We start from the raw sequence: 22,128 nt of genomic DNA on the forward strand, positions 1-22,128 counted from the left end.
TGGAAATGATGTTTGTTTGTCAGTAGGCAGGAGGAATCCAAGTACTTAAATAATGCTCAGCAATGGCACTGCTTTTGTACACATACCTAATTACAATCAATAATCAACCAAGTTCTCTGTTGTACAGAATTATTTTCACAATAAATGCCATTTTCCAAATGTCTAACTCTAGTTAAACGTGCTGTCAGTTAAACCAATTAGCCATAAAGTACAAAGATGTGTAAGGATATATTAATCCACGTGGTTCTTTAGGTGGTATAGCCTGTGAGACTGAAACCCCTCACACATGTCCTGATGCAGTTTTTCTTTATTTAATCCCACATCACTGCTAAGAATTTCTTTGTACGTTTGCATAGAGTTTGTGAGTTTGTTAAAATCAGTTCCCTCCTACTGATTTGTCTGGAGATTAGATATCGGGCTGCATGCAAAATCAGTGGATGTAGTGAAGGAATGTTTGGCACTGAGGGTGGCACCCTCAAGGTGGTGATGGTACTCTGTTCAGTTAGCAGTGATTTTTGAAAGTGCGGCATTAAGAGATACTTGATAGCTGAAAGCTCTGAACAGAAATGGAGCATCAGCACTTGAGTAAAATGAAAGTGTAGGGGGGAATGAGGAAGAAATCAAGGCACAAGTGTTATTATTCACACTGGAGTCTGAAGCGGTCTCACTGCTCAGAGAGCTTCCACCTGGTAATGAAGAACCTCTTATTCCACGAATCCGACTGAAACAGTTGATTGCTTAACCCTGATCATGATGACAGGAGTAGACAGCTGGTGTCACAAAAAGCAATAGCAGCCTTTTTTTTCTTTAGCTATTTAATGTTACGAATATGAACTGCCTAAGCACTTACAGTGGGACAGTCAGGGGAGCATCCATTATTCCTGGCCTTCTCAGGGTCACAAGAGTTCCTGCTGGCCCTCTGACCATATCATTTAGACTAGTGTTCATTCCTTGGCTGTGTTTAAACCATTAAAAATGCCTTTACTGCAAAAACTAAGCATGCTCGGGCGTGGCTGTGAGATGGCAGTACTGGTATGGGAGACACTTGGTCCAAAGTCACTCTTGGGAATCTCAGCTGAGCCTCATTCAAACCCTAAATGCTATCCGAGATGCATGCCACAATGAGAAGTGCGAGTTCTTAACTCTTGTGTTGAATACTAAAGAAGCGGAGCATATTGTAAGTGTCACGTGCTTGTGAATTGCTTCAGTCAGCGGCCCTGAAGCTGTAAATGATGTTCTTGGGTCTGAGAAAGACCACGGTAGAGGCTGGTGTTCCAACCTCAGAGGAGGCTGGCTGGTAACCCAGCCTCTAGCAGCTGTAACTTGTTACAGCACTTTGTCCTGGGAATGGCCTGAAGATGAGATGGCTTTCTGCATGGGCGCTGGAACCTCCGCGAGAAGTGAAATTCCCGAATCGGATTTGCTCTCAGCTAAGCGAGTGAAATGGAGCTAATTAATCATTTCAGTGCCTTGGAGTCTCACCCAGCAGAGAACAAATTCCATACCCTCCCCTTGTCCAGCTGCAAATACACACCCACCCTTCTGCTTCTGCACGATGTGTCGCAGTGTTGCAGGCTGGGTTACTGCTTTCTGCTCAGTTCAACGCCTGTTGTGCTGGGCAAGCAGATGGTGTGTATCAGCAGTGAGGGGAGCCCAGTGATTGAACTGACTGAAGGTTGGAATTAATGTGAACCATTAATGCTAAGATACTCCCAACAGCTGATCATTAGCCTCTGCTAGCTATTCAGCTCTCTCCTGATTTTCCTTCTGTAATGCAGAAAGCAGATGTGTTTAAGCTGTGCTTGTTTATGCCATCTACTTCACATGCACTATATTTGATCTAATTAGCAAAAAAAAAAAAGTGCTGTGTTATGCCAAAATTAATAGCTGTCACTCGAACACTTGATTTCCATGTCAGTATTTCTGCCTTTCTTACTCTTTTGACTATCACTGCCCTTATGACTTCAATGGGTTGAGGGTTCACTGAGATCTTGCTCAGTGGGAATCGGGAAGCAGTTGTCAACCGAGCATTTTCCTAAGAGCTTGAACAAGAGAAAGCAAGTTGATTTCTGAGACAGAGGGTTGTTGGACTGAAGTGTTCTAAGTATCACTGAAACAAGTGAATTTTTGCTGAATTTTATGTTGGAGCTATCTCATGGGTGAAGAATAGGTTTCATTAATTTTTATGACCACACTGGAAAATGATTTTTATTACGTTTTAATTTGAAAGAAGCTGTGTTCAATACAATATCTTCAGGCTTCCATACATTGCATAACAGAAGAAGCTTCCAACCCTTCCAACTCTAAGGATTCTATGAGTCTTTAAGCTCTTTTCAAACAGAAACAACTGCAAATGCCTCAGGTGTGACCTCTTGCCAGTGCGGAGACATGGGAAAGATATTTTGGAAATTAAAGCAGAAAACTATTTTTTCTATTAAAAGAAAAACCCATAATCTGTGTAAGTAGCAGCAACAAACAATCTTCTTTGAGTTCATAGCATGTCTGTTTCATAATGGAGATTCTAAAAGGTCAGTTGTAAAGGCCAGCGATGATGACAGGAGGGAAAGCAATGATCTGTGCTGGTGGTCTTGGGGAAATGCAATGCTTTTAGGAGAAACACTAAGTACATATTTCATCCTGATCAGCAGAGGTCTGATGCAAATTTGCAGTACAGCCAATGGGGCTTGTTTTAGTGCTCGTTTAAAATAAAGGAGAAAAAAAAAAAGAAATTCCAACTGTAACCTTTTCTCATGTTAAGGTTCAGTTTCTAGGATGAACCAGTATCAAAGCAAAGCAAACTCTGTGCCAGGGCTGAAAGGAAAATGTTAGCAAAGGCTGAGGGTAATCGAGGGGCCTTCCTCGCAGCGTGAACTGCTTATAAACTGCTGCGCAGAGTAACCTGGTGGAGATGGGATGGGTTCAGGGCTGGAAAATTAAAAAGGCAAAAATCAGTTTGTAAAAAAGCTGATGAAGCTGAGGCCTTAATATTCATGGTTTGCTTGGGTGAAGCTGGGTGTGTAGGGAAGACAGCTGCATCAAGAGAAAGACTTACAGTGCCCTGGAGATTGTGGATTAAAAAATTGGATGTTAATACTGTTGATATTCATTGTTGTTGTTCTGCTAAGACTCTTGGAAATGTCTTATTAGCATTAATGCCATCATAAAGTACTTGTTAGCAGTATGCCTTTGGGAACATGATTCTGTTTGTGCTGCATTAAATAGCAAAGACCACCTCTAACTTCGGTCAGAGGAGGTACCAGGATGAAGACCTACAGGTCTTCTGTGGCAAAATACCAAATTTTAGTAGATGCTGCTCGATTAATTTAGGCATCCACTGGAGGGTGGTTATTTAATTTCAGAGATCCCTTAGATACATCTGTTTGCAGATTTGAAAGGGCAATGTTTTCATATTCCTCTTGTGACGCTGAACATCTGCAGCGGTGAACTAGCCCTATCAAATCCTTCTGAAAATTCTTGTTGAGGAATCCATAAAACACAGGATTGATACATGTTGAGATCATGGCCACGAGGTGGCACAGTGTAAATGCTAAGTTATGATTACAGCTCATCAGTGCCTCGTGGTTCCAGTCAAAAACAACATTGAATATATTGAGAGGCAACCAGCAGGCAGCAAAGGTCACAACGATTGATATCAGCATCAGATTAATCCTTTTGTTTTCACTCAACCTGCTCTCGTTCTCTCTCATCCTATCTATTTTACTGTGTCTCCGCCGGAGGCATACGAATATCTTGAGATAGCAGATAAAAATAAACCCCAGAGGGAAGCAGTACTGGAAAAGCAGCAGACTCGTGGTGAAAATCAGTCGTTCTGTCACAGAAGGCCAGGCCTCGATGCACACGACTTTGTTCTTATAGAAATCGCTGTGGAAGGACAGGTGTGTGAAGGGTTCGTCAGTTAATTGGTGAAATATTAAAAAAGGAATGGATATCATGAGGGAAAAAACCCAAATGAAAATAATTCCCAAGTAAGCATGTGAGGTATTAGGCTTCCAGCCACGAGGATTTACAATTAACTGGTATCTCTCAATGGCAATCAGTACAAGTGAGAAAATGGAGACCGTGACAGATATACTTTGTATGAAAGAGCTTATTTTACACATTGCTTCCCCAAATATCCAGTAATCCATTAAAGTGTACGCAGCTGTGACAGGAATACACATGATACAGATCAGTACATCCGATAAGGAGAGGTTGGCAATCAAAATGTTTGTAACATTTTGAGCTTCTTTCTGTCTCTTTATTATAACAATCAGGCAAAGATTTCCAAAAAGTCCCACTGTTGTAACTAATATGTAGGCTGTAATAAGCAAGAATACTGCAAGGAAGGAGGATTGACATGTATCAAAGTTCAGAAACTGAGAATAGCTGCTATTTGGGATAGTTTGATTGGGTAAAATCTCTCTAGGATGCTGAATAGTTTTATCCATTGTGAAGCATCTCCCAGACTATGGGTAAAAGCTAGCTAGGAAGGTTTTGTCTCTGTATGTCCATCCCCTTATTACTTAGATGATGTTGTTCTTGGAGCTTTGGAAGCAGCGATTACTGTGATTAAATCCTGGAAGTTGAAAAGTGAGTCTGATGTAATTACTGTACTGATGAGTTCTGAAAAGAAAAGCAAACGGTCTGGTATTAGAGGTTTTGTATAGAAAGGTGGGTGGGGGCTGATCCTCCTTTTCTAAGGCTCTGTACTGACTGTTAGAGAACTATGACTGTGATGTTTGAGGAATAGCAGTGACAGCTCTGTTTAACACTGCATGAACGTTTTCATACAAATCCTCTTCTACTAACTGCAGATAAATGTTGCTTTTCAAAATAAAATATTTCAAGATCTATCTCAGCCAAAGATTTAGCAAGGCTTGAGGAATTCCAGTGAGAGTAGTCTGTTGCTTTATTGTGATCAGAAGAATGAAGAATTGGATCCTGCCATCACATTGCTACTTTAGACATCATACCTTCATTTTCTCTGAAACTACAAAGCAGTGTGAGCTAATTCACCAAATCCCTCTGGTTTAATGCAGAATGATGCATTTTGAGCTTAGGTGGTATTCAACGCCTCTACGAATCACATCTTTAAGGGAGTACGTTGTTTTGCTTATGTAATAGAGATAGCATATCCTTTTTCTTCAATCTAATAAATAAAAATGTTAACTGTGCAAAGATCACATCTTAGTTACACACCCGATGGTTTCCTAGCTGCAGTTGCCAAAGATTATCTTGTCCTTTAGCCTACCCCCCATTCAATGTTGTACAAGGCTGACAAATGATACCCCCAACATTTTCTGTGGTTAAATGCAGCTTGTACTCCAGAGATACGGAGTCGACTCTTCTTTCTGTCCTAACTTCAACAGTTGTCAAGCAAAAAATGTGGTACACTGCAAAACTAATAGTAGTGGGAAGAATTAGCTTCAGCAGAAGTTCTTGATAGGTCTGAATTTATCATTGAGTTAAAAAGGTAATGTGAAATAAAGGGCTCACCATCTTTCTAGCCAGAAAAGCACTGTGTTTCCAACCTGGAGAAGTGAAAAAAGGAGGATGTGAGAGTTGGTTTTGAAATTTAAAGATGGGTTGATATGAGCTATACATACAACTTTCAAAACTCAACCAGCAACTCACCGTAATTCCTTTTTGAGGAGGAATTTTTGGAAGAACTTGCTGGAAGAAGATCATTCGTCATTCCTAGTAATAAATATCATAGCACTGTGAGCCCTGTGGAGAGAATGGGATGGAGAAGCAGTGGAAGGTCAGAGGATGCAGACGAAGAAGAAGGGCGTGGTGGAGGTTTTATTATTACAGAATTCTTATATGTAGAATTTTCATCAACTTTTTCACAGAAATGATTGCTGCTATTTAATCCCTAGGGAATAAAAACGATTTGCTGCCCTGTGCAAGATTAAGCACAAGTCCAAGACTAAACTGAAAAATACGATTTTATAACTGCTAACTTCCTACAGCTACCCAAAGGATATTGCACCTAAAGTTATATCCGGAACTGCTTTATTCTCATACTAATGCTTGACGTTACTTTGTGTTCTTCAAATTAAGATTTAAAAAGCCTTTGTAGGATCTGTTATCATTGTCCTTCTGATCAAAATATACCTTAATAGTGTATTATACTGTAGTCGTGCTAGAATGAGAAGTGGCTGTAGAACTATGTGCCCGTATGTGGTTTAATGTTCCAAGTATGCCTTAATTTATAGTAGGGATCTAATTTTAACCCCTGTAGTCTTCTTAAGCAGGGCCAGTTGGCCCTCTTTCAGCTGTAGTGAGGGAATGCCATAAGAACTTGGTCAACAAAGCTTCAAGAGCCATTGAACTCCAGTGGCTCAGCTGGGCTTTGTAGTTTCTCACTGGTGTCTGGTGCTCCTCTCACTTACTTATCCATTGCTGCAAAAGATGGTTTGGTAGTGAGAGTTCCACGTCCTCTCCTAGTAATTCAGTGTGGGCATTGGGGCCCCTTTGGCACTGCCTGCCATTAAGATCAAATCCCCACGCTGGCCTTCTGAGCAGCTCACTCGTTACATTAGCTTTAAGCACACTCATCATCCGTGCTGTCATTCTTTACTCAGAAGAAAAGATGGATTTCTTTTCACTGTTTGCTTCATATTGTGAATTACAAAGTGCTCACTTTAGTGCATGTCATTCTGAAAGGCAATTTAAACATTTCCTTGACAATAAAACAATTATACCTGTCTTGTTTAAACATTTGGAGTATTCATAGTGTTAGAAAAATAAGATACACCAGAACTCACTGCAAAATGTTGAACTATATATATTTTAAACTGATAAATATTAGTGGAATAAGCGTCCCTGAACTGCAACTACAGCTGGCATAAGAACAGGATTGCCATGTTTAACAAGAGAACTCGTGTCTGTTGCTTAATTCAATTCCTAATCCATTCATTTCAGAAAAGATTCTCTACCATAGGCAGTGAGAGTTCAGCGCTTAAGAAACAATAATCCACTCAGCCTGATTCCTTCATTCCTCTAGATGCAGAAACGTTAGTGAAACATGCATAAGGAAAAAGTTAAAACATAGTCTAAATTAACAGGAGTTTTTAAAAGACTTTCTAAGTATTTTCTTACCTAAAAAGCACAGTTCCATCCCCTCAAAGTGACCAGTTAATATTTTGGTTGCAAATGTTATCTGTCCATTAAGTTCCTAAGTATTGCAATCTGAAAGAAACTTTCTATTCAATTTTAATATAGGGTGTACAGAATACAGTTATCCTTTAGGAGATAGATTTAAGTAGCTTTTCACACAGCTTTATAGATTCTCTGACTTCTTACCTGATGAAAAATTCAAGTCATATCCACACTGTCGTGAACAAAATTTCTGTTCCTGTTTTGAGTTGATTACAAAGCCAGCAAACACTTCTCCTTTGTGTATAAAAGATTCCAAAGCAGAGCCATCTGCTGCTAAAGCTGTACTTAAACTCTCCTTTCTTCTCTTTCTGAAACAAACCACAGTGTCACAATTTCCAACTGTGATCAAATCCGCCAGTCTGCAGAAAGGCTGCTGAGGAATAAAGCACGCTCTGGAATCCAAGAAGAGGCAAGCAGCAGTGAGCAGGGAGGAGAAAGGACCAGTAGTCATGGGGATGGCTTTCCTCACTGCGTTGCTTCCCTCCGCCCAAACACCTTATCTTGCTATTTCATTTTCAATTATCTTATTTGTTCTAAACTGCAAATGTTTTCCCTATGTTGGATTTCATACATAAACATTTGCAGATGTTTTCTTGCTTTTTTAACTGAGAGGAGATAACAGTGTCCTATTAAGTGCATCGTTTGCTTTGTTGCATTTAAATTCATCATATTTTCCACTATAAAGTGCTATTTTAAATTTCACACCAGAGTTATAATGATCTTCATGAAAAGCAAAGCACAACACATTATACTAGCACATGCTGAAAAGAGGATTTGTAATTGCTACACTTTTTATTATTACTACTCTTTTTCCAATAGAAGTCCATGATCACTTTAAAAATATATATATATTAGCATTCAGCTTTTGCCTATTAAATATTTAGAGTGGATATTTATGGAACAGGAAATGAGCTTGTCTTTCTCAGGACTGCTTTGTAAACTTGTCAGTTCCTACCTGGCTCCCTTCAGCCCCTGCTGTCCCGGTCTCTTATACTGAACTGCCCTCAGGGTCCCTGGAATTAGGAAGAAGAAAGGCAGTAGAAAATGATCAGGAGTTAGCGTGTATTTGTGTGGGGACAGATTCATGAAAACTAGCTGAGGATGCCATTAAATTAGACAAGTGGAAACTTGCAGAGAAAACATTAGAGGACGCTGGCATCTGTCTTACTGCTGCTGGTTTTTGGAGGGTGGTCTGAAAAGCAGCAGGACTTTGGGCTTAAGCAAGACTGATGCTGTGCTAAGAGTTCTGGTTAGAACTCAGTATCTGAAAATATTGTTTGTAATTGTAGAAAAGAGTGCTGATGGGTTCCTCTCAGATCAGCCAGATGAATCTCTTGCTCCTAGTATGTTTTTTTCTGTTTGTGATGTGTTTGCCTAACCTGTCTTGTGAGCATCTGTGGTGATCCTAGGTTATGCATTCCAGTGCCTCATTTACTGTTAGGAAGATCCACTTCAAACCTTGCCCTACAATTTCCTTCTCTTCAGCCCATTGCTTTTTATTCCAAGAGTGGTCTCTGAATTCTGAAATGTTTGCCAAACTGCTGTGACTGTGCAACGTGAATATACTTCTCTGAACATTTCTAGCACTTGCTGATTTTGATTATGTCAAAAAGGTTGCAAAATAAATCTTTTCCAGAGTGCTTTACAATTTCTGCTTCTGGTTGTGGTATAACCCAGGAAATGAATCGAGACCTAAAAATGAAATGTGCTAGATGTACATCGGAACAAGCCACAGAAATGCATTGTCTGTTTAGAAATGAAATAAGGCAGTAAAATTAAAAAGATGTTCTGATTCTATTTATAAATTTTAATCAAAGGTCAGATTGCTTATCTACATAGGCATCTGTTTCTAATATAATACTGTACGCAGTCCGCCATCTGTGGAAGGGCTGAAGTGTTTAACGTGATCCCATTTATTTTACAGTCATGCCTATCTGCTACCTTCTGTGGGCTTAATTTGTTGTAACCTGTTGTGAATTAGATATCATTTGACATCAGAGGCTCATGGGTGTAGCTGCTCTTGGTCTGCTTGTGCTTGACGTCAAAGGTACATACCCTGAGCGGAATCCACGGCTGCGTACAAAGGGACCAAGGTATATTGTTTTCATCCAAATGCTGTAGTGTCTATTTGCAAAAAAGGTTAATGGATAGCAGAATTGTGTTTGCTTTATATAAATGATCATGATATTTCTAAATTGCTCAATAAAAATGACGTGAAAATAGTCGTTATCAGTAGACATCGATGGCTGACTGGAAGGCAGGATTGGAGCTAGTGAGAACTTTATGTGTAAGTTGATAACAAAATATTGGAAGTGCATTGTGGTTACGAATCCATCTGGGCTGGTAAAGACGCAGCCAAGTGTGAATTTGGTTACTGTACCTCTGTGGGTTTTCAGGGGTTCAAGAATCTGGTAGGATTTTCAGTATGAGTTAGTGAGTTTTATTGGGGTTTTCAATAACAGTTTGCAAAACAAATGAACAAAAATAACCTCTAAAGTAATAGTGTACTGAGTCTCATTATACTGAAAGTGAGTCATTACACTGATAATCACCTATCAGAATTATTCCAATTATATAGTATTATTGGAGTAATAATTCCAATTGGAACATCTTTGCCAAGCTGCTGGTTATACTGTAGCTAGAGGCATGATCTTGGGTAAATGTCCCCATGATGGCTTTAAACCAGGTAGAGTGTAACCCTTACAGGCACAGAGCCCAGGGCACTGTCATCTGAACCAGCCAGCCTATAGCCCAACAGGGGCTCGTGTGTATGCAGTGTAGTCTCATCTTGGTTAGAGTGAAGACATGCTATTGCTATGGCATAAAGACCATGAGCAGCGTGGAAGATTAGAAGCAAAAATAAACAGTATTTCCACCTTTGAGTTTGTAATAATGTCTGTAGTGTCGATCACAACCTGTTGCTGAAGAGTTCTTTAACACGAGTTTGGCTAAGAGCTGCTTCGGTGACCTGTAATAACTCGGAAAGGTCTGGAATATTTCTTCCTAATAAGCGTTACTCTTTGTAGTGCTTCAAAGGGGCACAGAGAAATAAACATAATGGGAACTCTTCATCTCGTGTTAGTGGCAGATGTGCCAGTTCACATTGCAAAGAGTAAGGCAGTATGTTATGATGGAGGACAAGCCCACTCCTTTCAGAGCTTCCTATTTCACAGAGAGATCAAACCCTGAATGAGATCTCCTCAGCAAATAGGTTAGGATTTGGCCAATAAAGCAGCATCTGATAATTGAGGAGGTATGCACTGTAATTTTTTCTCCAAAGATCATGCAGATAAAGAGGGATTATGTATATTTATGAGTTGAAACACTGACCCTTCATACGTATTGTTTTTCCTAATTGGAGAAAAATTATCACAAAAATTCCCTCACACATCTCTATCTGGTGTTTAGGTTTCACTCCCTTTTACTGCATAGGTCTAAAGAACAGCTTAGCAATATCCTTGATTGCTCGTCCTGGTCCTTACCTCTCAATTAGGTCATTCCTACAATGAAAAGACAACTGTTTGAAAATCGACTTCATCTTTAAATGAGTTACTTGCACTAGCACGTTCATTTTAAAAATTGTATCCTGCCGTGAACTTCCATCTCGTCTCTGGACCTTCTTCAGTTGGCATACAACTGGGATGAAGGTTGATATATTCTGTGTCTGAAAGGTCAGCATCTTTATTTTTTGGGTCAGCCAAGTCACTTTTCTCATTTCTTATTGAAGGAGATAAGACATACGAGTAATCGAAATTGGAGTGTGATTCCATTAATTTATATTCTATAATAGCTTCCACTTTCCAAACTCTGATTGAATCCTTTGTAGCCTTTTAGAACTCCTCCAGCTGATGTTTTCCAAGAGCCATCTCTGCCAAAGACTGAATTATTTGGATGGCACACACATTTGCTTGTTCCCATTCTACGATCTTTTTATAACAACACTGTGAGCACCAAATAATGTCATTCTCATGCCATGTTTTTTGTTTTTTTTTACTGTCCTCATTATTAAGAAATACTTAAGTAATCAAAAGAAGCTTTCTTCATCACAGCCTATTTTCCTCCATGTTTCAAAGCTGTAACAACAGTTTAGATTTTCTGAGTTAAAGGTGCGAATTCTAGATTGCTGTTTTGGGTCTGCAAAGCCATACTTTTTATACAGCTCCTCATTTTAAAATGTCTTCAGTAGCATGGATAGACATCTTACAGCTGATTTCAGGCAGGTATATATTGAGCTCTCATAGCATAGCTGCCCTGCTGCTTTCAAACAAAGCTAAACATCAGTCATGCAAAAGAAAGACAAAAAAGTGCCCAGCAATGGAGCAGAAAGTAGATGTGGCCTATGAATAGCTCATGGAAAAAAGACATGTAGTAGATTTTAACTTAAACATGAAACACATAAAGAAAGGGTGGCAGGCTTACAAGATCTGAACATGGCCATAGTCGCTGTTGGCTCCAGGCTTCGTCTTCCTGGTGGAAAACTTATGATTCTGGTCTATCTTAGGCCAAGATATAGGGAAAGATCTACCTTTTCACATCTGTCTCAGCATTGCTCTTTGATCCTTGATGTGTTTTTCTGACTTTTCAGACTGCATTTCCCTGACATACTTTCATCCCATCACTACAAATTATGACCAGCTCTTACATAAACTTTTAGGAAAGAGAAGAAAGGAAATCATCAAATCTGACAGAAGAGTGGAAAGATGAAAGGGGGGAAGAGAAACTGAGCTTCAGACAGGAGGGCAGAGGGAGGGCAGGAATTAGAGGAAAATGGTAATATAAGTCCAAAAAAGAGGATCCAAATGCCGTGATTTGATGACTTTCCCCTTCACCCTTCACAAAGATGTGTTTCTTTCTTTCAGCACAGTTCCATTACAAAGTGCTCAGGGAAGATCTTGTTCAGGAAGGTGAGCTTTTGATAGTACTTGCTGAATAAACAGTTGTTGTGGGTTATTCTGTAGTTACCTTTTTATCTTATTTTGCATTAAGTAATTAAAGGAGAGGGGTAAAGTGTTTTATTCCTCACCTGAATTTGCATGGAGCAGGCAGAAACTTTTATCCCCAGGAGTGTCCCGTTCAGACTTTAGATAGGCAAAAGACTCGTTTCCTCTCAGTGCATTTTAATCAGTCTTTTTCCATGGAAACCCCATTGCAACCAGTGGTAGTTCATGAAAGTCTCAAAAGAAAGATCACAGACTTAATGTTTCTGCAGATTAAGGTAGAAAGAGCAGAACAGGATGAAAGATAACTATTTTGTAAAAAAAAAAAAGGCAAAGCAATAGCTCTCTCAAGGAAGGTTGTATCTCTTTTATGAAGGTCTTCACCCTCATAGCTTAATCAAGGGCTAGGATGGGGAAGTTTCTGTTGCTGTTGCATGCTTTATCTACAATTTCTTCCTAAGAACTGCAAAATGGTGGCGTGCCTAGGGTGCTGATTTGGTGGGAGAGAAGCTTCTATCAATCTTCTTATCTCTCTGACTTGATGAGTCTGAAAGCCCTTGCCTGAATGTGTGTAGATCTCCAGGTAATCTGGGAAATCACAGTTGAATCTCCTGGATTCCAGACCATTTCTGCCTACACACAGTTACGAGAATTCAGGGTGAGGTCTGTATATAGCTGGGGTATATCAAAATACAGTCTTCAAAGAGCAGTGCAGAACTCATTGCAGTTTGCATGAAGGAAACCTGTGGGTTTCAAAATGTGTTCTGTCTGATGAAAGGTAAAACTAGGCCTGTATCTGGAGAACTGTGCTACACTCATAAAGACAGGTGTAATTAAGTTCATAAGATATCCCACGGATGTGCTTAAATTGTTTTTAATAAGGAATGAACAACCACTGGTTATGGAAGCCAGCAACACCGATAAAAATGATATTAAACGGGTTGAAACAAATTAAAGGGTATGATTTGTATTATGTAATATCTTATATTAGAGCAGTGTTGTTATAATTTAAAAGACTTAAATTGTTGGTATTGTTCTATTGTCCATGAAGCTTTTTCCCAAAACTTCAGTATTCCTTTTCAGTCTTAGATCGTTGGACCCGTCAAACAGAATCGTATAAATATTTCTTTAGTGATAACAGATTCTATGATGTATTTTATATCCACTTCTGCCGAGGATATGCAGTAACATAGTGCCTGGAAGGTCCTCTGAGAAGTCCCGTTTTATGATCTCTTAACCAGTGATGCCCTCTTGTGGATCGTGGCGGTATGCTTACTACTGGAATGACCAATGCCTGAAAACGATATATTTTTTCCTTCTAGTAACTAAAATATCAAACTAAACAACTAAAAGGCACAGAGTTCATAGGACCGTGTATAACCAGTGACCTGGTGTGCTGATGCACTGATGGAGGAAAGCATGAGTCCTGTAGGAACTGGAGAGGTCTGGTTGGAGTAAGCAAAGTGGCTTGGGTGAACTGGGGGGTATGAAGAGCTGCGTGATGTCAGGGAGTTGTTGATGTTTGGCTGCCTAGGAATCCCTGCATCCCCACAGCCTGGTGCTCAGTGTGGGCACATGGATGTGCGACCCTCAGTGCAGGGACTGAACTCCGGAAATAGGATTTGGGGCAAACGCATAAGGTGTGTGAAATCTGTGCGTGCGGATCTGTACATGTTTAAAGGGTTTTTTCCCTCTCTTGTTTTCATGTCATACATCAGACAGAAGCGTAAAAGAAGAAGCGTTTGGGTTATGTTAGAGTTGGCTCAGCTATTGATTCTGCCCGCTCATTTGTCCTCTCTTCCTGCTGAAAAGAAGCAGCGTGTGTCCCGCAGCCGCCCAACGGTCGCAGCGTTTCAAACGCTCCCGCGCCAGCCGAGCCCCCCGCCCGCCGCTCCCCCCCGCCGAGGGGGCGGGGCCGCCGGGGAGAAAGCGCGCGCCGGGCGAGAGGAGCCCATTGGCTCCCGTCCGCGGGGTTGGCGCGGCGCGGGCCGGCTCCGCCTCCGCCCCCCCCCGCACTCGGCGCTCGGCACCCAGCGGCCGTCACGGAGCCGCTCCATTGGTCGCCCGCCGCGTCCGTCACCGGCGAGCCCCGGTCTGTTCCGCGCCGCGCGGCGGAAGTCGCGCTTTCTGGTTGGTCGCCGTCCCACGTCGATCACGCCCGAGTCTCCGCCCCCCGCAGAGGAGTCGCGGGCGGTTCCGACGGCGCGTTCCTATTGGCCGCGACGGCGCGGGGGCCGTGCGCGGGGGGCGGGGCTCCCGGCGCCCCCTTTGTGTGGGCGCCAGTAGCCGGCCGAGCTCCCGAGCCGCGGCCGCCGCCATTTTGTGCGCGTCCGTGTTTCCCCCCCCCACCCCCGCTCCCCTCTCCGCGGCGGCCGGGTGAGGCGAAGCCGAGGCGAGAGAGGGGGGGGAAGAAGCCGCAAAACGGAGCAGGGGGGGAACGAGTCTTCGGCGCTGCCCCGCGACGGGAGGAGGAGTCTCGGCGCCAGGCCCGGGCGCGGCAGCGGCATGGAGAACTCGCAGCTCTGCAAGCTGTTCATCGGCGGCCTCAACGTGCAGACCACGGAGGCCGGGCTGCGGGAGCACTTCGCGGCCTACGGCACGCTGACCGACTGCGTGGTGGTGCTCAACCCGCAGACCAAGCGCTCCCGCTGCTTCGGCTTCGTCACCTACTCGGCGGTGGAGGAGGCGGACGCCGCCATGGCCGCCTCTCCTCACGCCGTGGACGGGAACTCGGTGGAGCTGAAGCGCGCCGTGTCCCGCGAGGACTCGGCCAAACCCGGCGCCCACGCGAAGGTGAAGAAGCTGTTCGTGGGCGGCCTGAAGGGGGACGTGGGAGAGGGGGACCTGGTGCAGCACTTCAGCCAGTTCGGCCCGGTGGAGAAGGCCGAGATCATCGCCGACAAGCAGAGCGGCAAGAAGCGCGGCTTCGGCTTCGTCTACTTCCAGAACCACGACGCGGCCGACAAAGCGGCCGTGGTGAAGTTCCACCCGATCCAGGGCCACCGCGTGGAGGTGAAGAAGGCCGTGCCCAAGGAGGACATCCAGGCGGGCGGGGGCGGCTCCGCGCGGCCCTCGCGGGGCGGCCGGGGAGGAGGAGGAGGACGGGGCCGGGGCGGATCCGGTAACCGGGACCACAACGGGCTGTCCAAGGGCGGCGGCTACAACAGCTACGGCGGATACGGCGGATACGGCTCTTACGGCGGCGGATACGGCGGAGGAGGGGGAGGCGGCGACTACGGCAACGGGTACGGCGGGTTCGGCAGCTACAGCCAGCACCAGTCCTCGTACGGCCCCATGAAGAGCGGCGGAGGAGGGGGCGGAGGGGGCGGCAATTGGGGGGGCCGCAGTAACAGTGGACCGTACAGAGGAGGTTACGGCGGGGGAGGGTACGGGGGCGGCTCGTTCTGAGCCGGAGCAACCCAAGCCGCTGGGGGCGGTGCGCGGAGCCGCTCCCGCCGGGCCGGGCCGGCTTCTCCATGGGTTTCTCCTTTTAAATGCCTCCCGGCTGCGGGAGCAGCTCCTAAATGCCCCCTGGGGGCCGCCTCTGCTGCCTGTGCCACTTCTTTCTCTCTGAAGACGGACTGGGCCCCACACACACATACTTTGTGTTACAGTCATTGATGGACTCTATTTTTTTATTATTACTTGGACCTCGGTCGTTTTTATACTAGCAACGAAAAATGTCTTGTTTTAATTTGCTTTTTTTTTGTTGGGGGTGGGGGGGACCGGTTGGGGAGGGGGCGGTGCGGGGTGGGATGTGTTTTGCCGATCTGGAGTCACAACCGGGGAGGGCTGTGGGGAATTCCTTTGTTGTAAGGACTCGATACCTGGCTACTACATTTTTTTCTACGAAGCCTACTCGGATCCCATGACTCAAGTTAACGTTTCTGTAAAGGAGGAAAAAAAAATCGTTTTTACGTTTTTTATTTTTTAAATAAATCATTGTGTTCATTGACCTTTACATGTCTAATTTTTTTTTCCTAGGATCCATTCCGTACGGTTTAAGGCTTTTCTGGGTTTTAAGTGTTGCTCTGTTTTTAAATCTCTGTGTACTTAGAGTCAATATTTTGTTGCCAGTGAAGGTCCTGACTGACTTTTTTTTTTTTTTGCTTCCCCCTCCCGCTGGATTTATCGGTTTTCAAACGCTTGGCAGAGGAATTTTGGAAGTATGAGCCTGTGGATGTGGTCTGTTCTTAAATACTCGTTCTCACTTTTGCAGTTTGTGTGCATCCACCATTTTGTACCGGGCCGATTGACATGCTGACATAGTTGGTCAGTTGTTTTTTGTTGTTTTTTTTTCTATAGGACTTTTCCATCGACGTGTGTACCGTGTTTCAGAGAAATAGTTTGTGTTAAGCTTGTGCTTCATTCACACAAAATGTTCCAAATTTCTGGTTGCTTAGTTTCAAGTCCTCTTATTGGTTTGTCTCTGTACGGTTCCTTCCGGGAAAGGGTCATCACCTCTCCCATTATTAAATGCACACTGTGCTGTAGTTAACGGACTGTTCGCTGAACTATTGTCCTGCGTTCAAGTTCCCCGGGATCTGTGGCAGCTCCACCTACCGGAGGCTGGCAGCCCGCTGCCTGCAGCAGGAGGAGTGCTTTGCTAATGCTTGTACCAGACCTCTGAAAGTTCATTTATGCTGTTAGATGACTGGTGGAGGGCAAAATGAAACCTGCATGTGAATAAAGATGGGCTCTATGAGTATTGACTGGAAACAAAGCAAAGCAAAAAGATTGCAATACCTGCCTTGGCGCATATATATATATATATATATTCCCTAATTGCAATTGCCCATCCATTTCCAGAAGTGATAACCCAATCTGCTGGGGCAAAGTGCTCTGACAGATGAGCCAGCTAAGTGTACCAGTGACCTAGGTGCCAGTTGTAAAGCAAAAATACTTGTGTAGTCTGCTTGATTAACAAATGTATATTTGTAGCCCTTTCACGCAATAGAATTAAAGTTTGTTGTTTATGAAAAAGCATAATGTTTTAGGGGGAAACTGCCTTCCTGCATAGAAATATAGAATAGCGACGTTTATGGGTTTATGGTTATCAAATAAAGAATTGAATTCCTTACGTGCTTGAGTGAGAGTATGTGTGATACGGGACGTGGATTTCTAAGTACGAAGTTCTTTTGACTTCAGGTTTCTGAGCACTTAGTCTTTAATGCTGATGCTTTGTGGGACCGCGTCTTAAAAGCTGCTCTTGATTTGCTCCAGATGTGCAAGATAGGCGTGTGATTCCGTGTGCCACTGGGCTGGAAGATTGTGCATGAAAATTCAAGGTATTGTCAGTCTCGAATGTCAGCCTAACCTGATTCTGATTTTAGTTGCAACATCCTTTTTGTTGCTGTTGGAAATCAGCTAAATTGGTTACCTGCTCAAGCACAAGTGAACAGGGTGACTTTTTGCTGTCGTCAGGATTTGAACCAAGAGCAGGGTTTCCTCTTGTGATGCTTGTGGTTCTTAACAGTGAAGCTGGTTCTCCTTGGCTTAGGTTCCAAGCGATTTGCTGTTTGCAATTACATTGTGGTTTTTTGTTTGATTGACGAGCTTGTGAGGCTCAGTATCGCTGTTGAAAGTGCATGGTGCTTCAGAGAAGTACTTGGGAAAGGTTGGTGAAGTACCAGCTCATTGGGACAGCTTCAGGTGCTCGGTTGTGTTCACATCACTGAGCTGTGTGGCTCTTGTTCTCTTACTCTGCAATCTAAGACTGTTGGATGGTCATCCTTGAGCTCCTCTTGGAGCACAGCTTTGCTTTTGGCAACCAGATTGGTGTGTTCTGGGTCTTCTGTGAGTGAGCATGTGCTGTGGGCTCTGACGATGGGCTGCCTTATTCAGGGACCACCTGGTTCAGAAAGAAGCAGTCAAATTCACTTTGGTGACGTGACTTATGTGGCTGGGGAATGGAGATTTGCTCATCAGGTGTGTAGCTCAGTGGTGTTTTTTGTGTTACAGGCCATAAGAGAACCTATTGATAGTAAGAAAAAGATGCTTATTTTTTTTAAGTCACTGCATTGTTTGTGATTTCTGGCTTCTGCTTCGACAAGCATTAGCTTGATTTTGAGAATTGTGCTGAAGCACAATTGATTGAAGCACAATATGAAGCACGTGCACCAATGTTTGGGAGCGTGCTACCTAACCTGTGTCTCACAGCTGCTCACTTGTAGAGGCATCCCATGGAGTGTTAAGCAGTGAGCATGCTGGGGAGCTGGGGCTTGCTCTGCTCTGACCTCATCTCAAGGCAGTGGGAGCTTCGTTGTGACAGTGCTGGAACGTTTTAGAGGCTCATGTAAGCCCTTGTTTAATAAGGAGCAGCCGTACTGGGGTGTACTGTGGAATATAAATAGGTGTACAGAGCTGTGTTGGATAGCATTAAAGAAACGTCGACTTAAAAAGTACGTGTTCAAAAAGATTTTTAGTACTTCCCCTAGTAAATGGAAATATTTAATGACACTCCGTAGTTACGTGCCCCGCAGGTGGGCTCCTGCACAGAGGTGTGTGGAAGAACTAAGAGCAGTGGGAGGTATATAGCTGGCATGCAAAAAAGCTTCAGACTGCAAAGTCACTCCAGAGTGCTCGCACAGAAGAGGAAACGAGGTTACCTTCCGTTCGTTGTCCTCAGTTTGCAGTTTGGCTCAGGAGTGCAGGTGTCTGAAATTATTCATTCCTGAACTAAAAGTCCTCCGAGCACTGTTGGTTTCACCTGTGGCAAACAGGGAACGGAGAGCACTGCTTGTCCTGCTGAGGCTGAATCGGGTGCAGGGTTGTCTGAAAAGACAGGTGCTCTTTTTAAAACCTGGATGAGCAGAAAGGAGTTCTCCCAAGCAAAGCTCTGCGGGGGCTGCAGTACTGCAGGCTGTGTTTATGTGCACGCAGCTTTCAGTACAGTATTCATTTCTACTCTGCAGCATCAGCTGTTCTTGATGACTGGGCTGTCTGGGACCAGGAGTGCTTAGGAGGTGCAACTGAACTGTATTGGGTACTGCGTGCACACGCAGCCACCTTAAAAATGGATGAAGCTGGAAATACAATGGTTAAAAATGTGATTTAAAGTTCTTGAATGCTTTACGGTGTTTGGTTTGGTTTTTTTTTCCTCACCATCGTGGATCCCCTCTGTAAAATGAACTTCATTGTCACTGAGCATTGGAAGTGGGCAGTGTGGGCTGGAACACAGGTTTACTGTCCGGCCTTGTCAGCTGATACTGTTGTTGCAATACAATGGCATTCCTGTCCCTACTGAGAAGGGTCTAAGCCAGGGTGGTGTCGAGGACCCCAACCTCCCATTCAAGTCTGAAATTAGAGCAGATTCTTTGTGTATGTGAGAATGTCCTTTCTAAAATGCAGAAGTTTGGTTTAAATTGCTCACATCAACAACAAACCCTAAACCAAACCAAAGAGAATGCAAATCCTTAAGGACAGAGTTGTGCTGTGTGCGTGGCAAACTGAAACGTGCTACGTTTTTGTGAGAACAGGATTTTGCTTCTGCAGACTGAGAGATAATGGGTTTTCTAACAGAAAACCAATTTCTAAGTGTGTTAGGAAGGATTGCTTGTCCTGAGGTAGCTGTTATGGATTAGAGTTTATCACATAATCAACAGTTCGTAGCATCCCCTTAGCCAGGGATGCAGTTTGCAGAAGTGTTTTTAATTTTCTAAAGCATAATGGCTTCTGACTCCTGATGTATGCATCTCCTAAAGATGACTTTTCTGCTTGTTATTATTGCATTTCATTACACGAATAAAACAATTGCACCTCTGTTTCCACTTCACAACTCGAGAGCATCAGCAGGAGCTCTGGCCAGGCACTGCTTGCTGCTGTTAATGGGCTTTTTTAGGTCTCCTGGTGAAATATCACTGCTTTTACTGCTCCCTGTACACGTGTGTATGCAGACGCACACAGAACCTCTGCTGCTTACCTTTACTGAGTATTTATTTCTAGTGCAGTGTAAGTACTACTGACTGCTGTAAGATTGTCTTATATCAAAATGAGAAGGTTTTCTGCTGTGTATCTTTACCGAGGCGTTTTCTATCATTTCTCATGTACACACTTTTAAAGGAGCTGAGGGTGTCAGGTACTTTCCTTCTTGATGTTCCCTTGAGGAATCCTCATCTCTGCTCCCAGAACTCTCTGGTTTCTGCAGTATGCAGAGGGGAGGAAATATGGATTCATTTTTTGAACTGAGACCTCTGCATGGTTCTAAGAGTGCCTTAATCATATCTGTGTTCCCCTTGGAAACGTCTCATCCATCTCATGGGATGTTGTGGAAGAAGGGCAGTGGGAATGCTGGAAAGAAACAGTATTTTGGAATGGGAGTGACATTGTTCAGATTCTTTTATTTCCTTTAGTTCTCCTTTCTGCTGCATGGACTGAGCAGTTCAAAAGATTAAACGCTTCAGGTCTATAGTGTAGAGAGGAAAAGAAAAAAAATCAAGGTGTGTGTTGTTCAATCTTTGCCTAAAATAAGCTCAGTGTTGCAAAGGCATTTTCCTAAGTGTTTCCCCAGCGCAGCTGATCTTAGCAACCATGAGAAAAGTTGTGCTAAAAGCCTGTTAGGTGCTATTGCTGTTACAGAGCACACTGAGCTTGGAGCACTGGCTGCTCTCAGATTATCAGCTATCCAACTAACCAAAGCTCCTTAACTTTGAAAACGAGATGCTGAGCCCTGTCAGACTAATAATGCCATCTGTCCGTGGCATCTGGATATTAACCCTCTCAGTCATAAGTACAGTGTCATTCCTGAGTGCTTTCACAAATAGAAAACACACACTTCTGCTAAGAAAAGCTCTTCTTTAAAATTCAAACTATAGTGTGTTCCCTGTAGATAATCTGGGTACATACTACAGTAATTAACTTCTAATATGGCAAGTATGGCAAAATCTATGTTTCCTTATGAACACTGTATGAAAAAATTGTTAGCAGCACAATAAACTGATACATCTGAACACGTTCCTATTATTAAAATGTTGGCACATGCGTGGTATAAGTTAACAAGTTTATGTCTCCAAAAGTCCTTGTATGCGCTGGAAGTGCACTCTTTTGAATGGGATGGAATGCAAAGACCTGAAAATACCCAGCTGTGGTGTAGTCCAGACAACATAAAAGACAAATAATGTTTTAGTCACTTATCTAACTTTGTTTTCCACAATTTCACTGCTGTCTGCTTCTACTGTGTAAGAAATTTTGCTTCCCACAAAATCTCCCCATCTAAACAGATGTCAACAATGGCCCTGCGAGGACGCTGTGCTTCCCTAGGTACTGAATGAAAACACAGCACTTTCAGCTGTGTTTGGAAGTAGTTTACTTCTATTTCATCTTCCAGGTCCTTTCCTTCCCTAAGGAGAATGCCCTCTGGTGTCAGGAGCTGGCTGCTCCCTGGCTGGGTTGCAGACATGAGAGATTTCTGATTGCTCTGTGTGATTATCTAATATCTTTTCCAGGTTTTAAGTTCGCTGGGTTATAACAACGCTCGTTTTACCCAAGACTGCTCCTTTGAGTCCTGGTGGCAGGTTCAGGACTTCTCCCCTGCAGGGTGCTTGTAGTTAGGGTTGCTGATGCCTCTGGCACAGGATATTTTGTTAAGGAGCATCCTGCAAGAGAAGTAACACTAAATTTTTAGTGTTGGAGTATTTTCATGGTTATACATCCTCCTGAAAAAAAGAGCTCCTCATGAGCACGAGAGTTCAAGTCATCACTGTGAGTGACCTTGAGCAAACTGCCATGTATCTTTCCTTCTAGGCCCACCTATCTTTTATTTTCTTGAATTCAAGAAAAAAAGTTCTGTAAATGAGTCACTTGGGATTTGTTATTGGGAAGTTGTTTCTGGGCTTCTGCTCTGAGAAGTCCCATTCGTCTGCAAACCTCTTGTGGCACGTGTCAGCACCACACGTGTTTTGGAAGCGTTGGGTCAGGTTTGTGTGCAGCTGATAGTGATAGGAGATCTTGTTTGCTGTGCACTTGGGAGCCAACTGAGAGAGCTGAGAACCATCATCTTTGCAAGGAAAGTTAGAAGGAAAAGTTGGCC

At 43.4% G+C, this 22,128-nt stretch overlaps 2 protein-coding genes across 2 annotated transcripts in view; one reads left to right on the forward strand and one right to left on the reverse strand.

The window, feature by feature from the left end:
• Window positions 1-3,279: 3,279 nt before the first annotated feature.
• LOC136047707 (neuropeptide Y receptor type 6-like) lies at window positions 3,280-4,580 on the reverse strand. The gene has a single exon (XM_065735002.1). The coding sequence runs from the start codon at window positions 4,446-4,448 to the stop codon at window positions 3,324-3,326; it is 1,125 nt and encodes a 374-aa protein (XP_065591074.1). The 5' UTR covers window positions 4,449-4,580; the 3' UTR covers window positions 3,280-3,323.
• Window positions 4,581-14,509: 9,929 nt separating this feature from the next.
• Window positions 14,510-22,128, forward strand: part of KLHL3 (kelch like family member 3) — a 261,783-nt gene continuing 254,164 nt past the window's right edge. Inside the window, exons 1-2 of the mRNA XM_065734800.1 lie at window positions 14,510-15,346; window positions 19,685-19,704. Coding sequence (XP_065590872.1) covers window positions 14,607-15,346; window positions 19,685-19,704 — 760 coding nt within the window. The 5' untranslated portion in view covers window positions 14,510-14,606. The remainder of the gene's footprint in view (window positions 15,347-19,684; window positions 19,705-22,128) is intronic.

This window comes from Cyrtonyx montezumae, unplaced genomic scaffold, assembly GCF_038088225.1.
Source record: "Cyrtonyx montezumae isolate F1298 unplaced genomic scaffold, pur_monq_1.0 scaffold_18, whole genome shotgun sequence".
Classification (NCBI taxonomy): domain Eukaryota; kingdom Metazoa; phylum Chordata; class Aves; order Galliformes; family Odontophoridae; genus Cyrtonyx; species Cyrtonyx montezumae.